The sequence below is a fragment of the Strigops habroptila genome, chromosome 10 (genome assembly GCF_004027225.2).
Source record: "Strigops habroptila isolate Jane chromosome 10, bStrHab1.2.pri, whole genome shotgun sequence".
Classification (NCBI taxonomy): Eukaryota; Metazoa; Chordata; class Aves; order Psittaciformes; family Psittacidae; genus Strigops; species Strigops habroptila.
The window spans coordinates 16,346,350-16,352,409 of record NC_046359.1 but is presented as its reverse complement, the minus strand read 5'-3'; the positions used below and the strand labels follow the sequence as shown (position 1 = coordinate 16,352,409).

Below are 6,060 nucleotides of genomic sequence, written 5' to 3'. Positions count from 1 at the left end.
AACCTCCCCTCAGGCGGCTCGTGCCTCCCCTCACGCGCCGCCGCGCGAGCGCGGGCCCTCCCCCGCCGCGCGCGCGCCCAGTGGCCCCTCCCTTCGCCGCTTGTTTTGGAGGTGCGCGTGGTCCTCCCCGATTGGGCACCGCGCGGGGCCCCGCCCCGGCCCCGCCGCCGCCGGGGGCTGCGCGCGCGCGGACTACGGTTCCCGGGGTGCCGCGCGGCGGCCGAAGGAGCGGCGGCCGGTGCCGGCGGCGGCTGCGCGCGAGGAGCGTGCGCGCATCGGTGCTGTGGCGCGGCGGCGGGAGCGCGCAGGCAGGTTGAGGTGAGCGCGGCGCCCCCGCCCGACGGGTCCCGCCGCAAGCAGGAGCGGCCGCGCCGGGAGGAGCCGCTGCCACCGGCGCTGTCTCTCAGCTCGTTCGTCTCCTTCCTGTGGCGGCAGCGGCTGCTGCGCGGCGGGGCGAGGGCCGCCCTCCCCCGTCGGCCGCGGCGGGCGGAGCGGCGGCAGCAGCAGCAGCAGCAGCATGAGTGGCAGCGGTGCTGTCCGGAGCACAGCGGTGAGGGCACGGGTGGCAGCGCGGCTGCTGGCGGTGCTCGGCTGCGTCCTGACAGCGAAGGCCCAGGTAGGAACCAGCGGTGGAGGGGGCGATGCGGCGGGGTCCCCTCATGGCGGGGGAGGAAAGGGGGAAGAGAGCGTGGCCGGGCAGGGATGCCCCAGCGGCCGTGGGCAGGGCTGGGCACCCGTGCCTGAGGGGAAGGAGAGCAGATGTCCTGCTCCCTGTCGCGGGCGGGAGGAGGTGGTGAGGGCGTTTTGGAGGGTCGTGGGGAGAGGGCAGCTTCTGGCTGTGTCTTGTGCAGCCTCCCCGGCGGAGAAGTCGGGGGATCTCCCGCTGAATTTTGTAGCCCACGTCTTTCTTGTTCTATACCCCGCGGTTGCTCCTTTTTGGGGTCCAGCCCGGGTCCGGGCTGCTGGGTGCCTCCGGTCTGTGAGGCCCCGCTGCTGCGGTGAGGGCAGAAGTTGGTCGACCTGGGGAAGCAGTGCCAGTACCCTTATATAACGGTCCAGCCATGCAGAAGAGTTGTTTAATCCAGGTAACCCTGCTTGTTGTCTGTGGGGTGTTGTGTTGAAGGGCTCTGGGTTGGATCGTACCCTTGGCTATGGGCAGAAACTTTGAAGTCCTCAGGAAGGCGGTGAGAAGCCATATGGTCGAATGGAAATAGCAGTGCCCCGTCTTGGCTTGTGTTTAAGTCGTGTCTGTTTGACCACATAACAGAGAAGGATGAGAATGCCGCTGCTTTCTGTAAATTACCTTTACAGTTTCAGAAGGGCAGTTGTCCCTAGTTGGGAGTTTGCTATTCATCAGCAGTATGACCGTGACTGAAATAATAGTTGGTGTCGAGTAGGGAAGGATTTCAGCTGTGTCAAAGACATTAGAGTGAGTTTATATGGAAACTTACAGTGTCCATGTGGAGTAAAATTTGGCTTCTGTATCTGATAATTATTTTTCTCATATTTTATAAATTTCTGCTTTGTATAACATGCTATATTGTAAGTGACCATGCAAAGCAATGACTGGTCTAGCATCTATAGCTTTTATTCCAGGTTTTTTTTCTTGTAAGTTGAGGTTTTACCAGGTTTAAAAATCCATTATTTTAGAAGCTATTTTAGTGTAACTAAATGCTAATTGAATTGGAATTCTTAAAGAAGCCATGAACAAACTGGCATGGTTTTATTATGACACTTGGCAGAGAGATTGGTTATTGCTATTCCAGCAAATTGTTAGCATATTGTATTTAGAGTTTAAATACTTCGAATTTGACTTATACAGGGAAAAGATAAGATAGCTAGTAGTTCTTGGAGTCATGTTACCTGTAGCTTTTCTCTTGTTACGCAACTATGGCAAAGTAAAACATTAAGGAACAAAACAAGGCATCCCTGGTGGTCTTCTAATTGTTGAAGCAATTAAGTACAGCAACCTGATAACACTAATAAGGTTGTTTGTATGAATAGACTGCTTGTTAGTACATGCATTTATTCAGGTTTTTCTTAATGTTAAAGTTCTGAATACATTTCTCTTTCCAGATTTCATAAGGAGAAGTTGATGCATTGATGCCATGTCCAAAGGTTGGACATTGATCTTTTAATCTGAAAGGTTGATTTTTCTTGGAGAAGTTGAGTTAGAAGTTCAACATCTCCTGTACAGCTCTCATACCTGTACAAGAACTAAACTAGGTTGGATAATACCTGGAAATAGTTTGATAAGCATATTGGAGATAGAGAAGAATTAGCAGGTATTCAATTGTCAGATGACTTTTTGAACACAGCTTACAGTAGGCTAATGCTTTTAGACTTTCTCATAGAGTTGGAAGTAATTATCAGATGAAAAGAAAGCATGATATTTGGCCACTGTAATAAAATTTGTGATAACTTACAGTACAGTTGACTATATTTGTGGACTAAGTTAACTACTATAGTTCAATCACAAAAAAAGGCAAAAACCAATGGCATGAATTGCAAAGTCTTACGATACATAATTTTAACTGTGCAGTACACTGTTCTTAGTTTTGTGTCTCCAGTTTAAATAAGAATTCACTGGAAAATCCAGGTGTTGGCAGAAATGAAACACTTTTCTGCATGTTCGTGGAGTGTTCCATCATTATGCAAGTGAGAGCACTGGAGACTACACCTGGACTAATAAAAAAACTCCAACTGGGATACTTGAAGCCAGTGTTGCTGTTTTATTGCTATGAACTGACGCCACTGATGTGCAGGATTGGCATTTCCTATGTGCTGTCAAACCATTTTATAAATTGTGGTTTGGTGCAGCTATAGCATAGTTTAATTTTAGAGCATGCCTTCCAAGGAAACATTGATTTTCCTGTTCTATGAATACAGGGAGCTAACTGTTCCAATTTTGAAAAAGTTGTGAGAAAGAAATGGAGAATTTTGTTTCCTTGCTCTTGCTATTCAAATTATTTTTTCGCTTGATAATTTGTTAGGCAGTTCTAGTTTTTGGGGAGGGTTTATTTCTGATACTTCATAGTGTTCTAAGTAAACTGTACTGCATTTTGAAAGACGTTCTTAGAATTGAGATTTTTATCAGAGACAGCTGGCAAAGGGGTGACCTCCATTAGTTTGCCATCTTAGTTGAATAAGACGACTGCAGCTTTTTATTTTTCCATGGAGATTTGATGCTGAGTGTAATTACTGCATATTTATTTGGAACATTTTTTTCCCTGGAAAGGCATTTTTGGTTTTGCATAGATGGTAAAAATATTTTTGTAAGCAGTGGATAGCTCCATGAGGTGGTCATCAAAATAGTTTCCTGCTCTTTATCTCCTGAGTCCAAAGAAAATATCTTGGATCTTTTGTACTGCTTTCAGCTTAATAATTGTTCTTCACTGTTTATACAGTTAAATATTTGAGCAAAATATTGGAAGTTATCTTTTTTGCCTTTTTATATTCCAGTGAAATGTACTGTTGTTTGTTTCGTGTTATGGTGTTACCTGTAAAGACTGCAAAATTAATTTCTGCCTATGTGTGACCGATAAGAAAATTTTAAAATTTGAATGAAATCATTATAGATTAAAATGCATGGGGGGATATTTCTGTAAGCATTAATAATTACAAGTTTTGTCTTCTGACTTTTAAGTTGGCAGTCATGTGGGCTGAGAGCTTTCTTGGCTTTGTGAAAAGCCTGTAATTGCTGTTTGCTCAGGTTTGATGTTAGATAGCATTAACAAGGCGAGCATAACAGCATGGGAAGACTTTGGTAAAGTAACTTCCCTTAAATGAGTTTTACTTAATTGCCGTATCTATTCTGCAGAATTGTGACTGCCTATTTAGTGCCTCAGGAAATGTAGGATCTACATAAGGTGAATTTTCTACTTAAATGCCTTATTGTCAATCCCTCACGTCTTTATTCTCACAGAGGGCTGGGGGAAATTCATTTTCCAGGCCTCTTTTATGCCTCATAAAAGAACAGAAGCCTACAATTTGGTTTCTAGTGACTCTTTTACATCAAGCTGGGTTATATAAGGGTATCTGTTCTGTAGTGATCTATCATGCATAAAACAGATTAGATGATTTCATAATCTCATCCATGTGAAATTTGTGGAGGAAAGAAGTGCCACAAAATATTCTTCATCTCGTTTTGCACATAACCTTTGAATAGTTAAGAAGCTCTTCCAAGTCCATGCAAGATAGGCTTTCCTATTTTGTATGCTTTCTAGGCCATCATGGATATCAATTAATTTCTTGTCTGGCTGAAGAACAGTAGTAGTTAACAGCAGTGGTTGGTTCCATTCCCTTACATATGGTCTTAAGCCTTCAAACTCACATTTGAAAGGCCTTTCAAATATGGCTGTAGTTTTTTAAGACACTGTGATTAGGAGTAGTTAGTTTAGATTTAATGAAATTTGTCTTACAAATGTTCATAGAAAAACACTTGCACCGTTCCCGCCTTTTGCTAGGACACTGTCAGGGTTTTGGCAAAAGTGTTGCCATAGCTCAGTCTACTGAGTGAGCTTGGCCTTTGCTGCTTGCCACAGTCCTGCCTTCCTCTCCTGTGCTGGCAGTAGCACTTCTGCACTTGTGTATGCTCCGCTTCGTAGAGGTGGTCTTAAGCAAGTGCAGTACCTTGAACCAGTTTGCTGTCCTGGCACAAGAAGTGGCATGGGACCTGGAAAGTTCAGGCTTAATTTCACAATAGATTTACAGCCTTACAATATAGGTGCCTGCACCTGGTTTTCCTCGTATTTATTTGCAGAATTTAACTGTGCAGCTACTAACTTTTTGGGCACATAAGTACCTATTCCCCTTTATCCAGTGCCTCTAAAGAAACTAGCTGGAGTGTTCTTATGCTTTGAGAAGAATTATAAAAATAAGATGACAGTGTGTGATTGTGGGGTTTTTTTAGGCAACTTAATTAATGAGCATTTGCTAGGAGGATACTTGGTATGGAACTCCAATGGGCTAATATACCTTGTGTTTGTAGTTCGGAAAATCTTGTGGCTCATTCTGCAGAAAGTTCTATATGCTGAATCTGTCAGGAAATGAAGAGTGTTAGTCTGGCTAACATTGCATGTGGAGGTGGAGTTAAGCTCAAAAAAAGTGCTAAGGTCTGTTATTTTCTACGTCTGAGTGCGTAAGGTATGTTGTAGAGTATTTTAATGATGAGAAATAAATTATTTGCATTTCACTAGTATTTCTTTTGATTGCCATCTATTTCTCTTTAGGGGATTTTTCTGTAGTTAATACTGCATTTCTCGATTGAAAATAAATTTTTATGTATTTTTTTAACAGCTCACAGGAGTCCTAGATGATTGTTTGTGTGACATAGAAAGCATCGATGACTTCAATACTTTCAAGATCTTCCCTAAAATACAGAAACTGCAAGAACGTGATTACTTCAGATATTACAAGGTACAATTAGAGTGGTATTTTCCTGAATAATTTAAATAAAATCCAGAAAATACAGGGAGGATTACACATTAAATCAACTTGTCTGTATTGAGTTGTCTTTTAGAAGCCCACAGCTCTTTAATTTGATTGTAGCAGGTTTTCAGTCCCTGACAGTTGGTAGTAAGTTGTGTTTGCTGTGTTAAACTGGAGTCAGTGACAGTAAATCATGACTACTTCCATTCAGCTGATAAAGGCACTATCTTTGTACTGCTGCATCTAGAAAGGATTGCATATTAGCAACTTTCTGACATGCAGTACTTGTTTTCTAAGAAACCTGTGTAATTTGGAACTGAAATATTGCAATGATTTCCTTTTTTTATAAGTTGCTGTCTTAGTTCTAATTTTAGTATTTGCTATCTAGAGAACTGTTATTCCTTTGATAAACTGGTAAAAATACTCAATTTTCAAGTCGTATGTAATATCACTTTTTCATGACTTTAAATACTGTTTTGCTCTGTATTAGACTCTAATAAGAAAAATAAGACTTTGAAGCCTGATACTTCTATTTTCACATATGTTTAGCTTAAAACTTGCTGGTTTGTGGAGTTTTTTTTGTCTTCCCTCTCAGGACATAGCAAGCTATCGAGTTAATCTGGTATCAGA

At 42.9% G+C, this 6,060-nt stretch overlaps 1 protein-coding gene across 2 annotated transcripts in view; it reads left to right on the top strand.

The window, feature by feature from the left end:
* Nucleotides 1-176: 176 nt before the first annotated feature.
* Nucleotides 177-6,060, top strand: part of ERO1B (endoplasmic reticulum oxidoreductase 1 beta) — a 30,814-nt gene continuing 24,930 nt past the window's right edge. Inside the window, exons 1-2 of one of the 2 annotated variants that reach the window (XM_030499327.2) lie at nt 177-616; nt 5,299-5,418. In XM_030499327.2, the coding sequence (XP_030355187.1) occupies nt 518-616; nt 5,299-5,418 (219 nt within the window). In that variant the 5' untranslated portion in view covers nt 177-517. Of the gene's footprint in view, nt 617-5,298; nt 5,419-6,060 lie in introns of those variants that run through there. The other variant, XM_030499328.1, reaches the window with a different exon arrangement.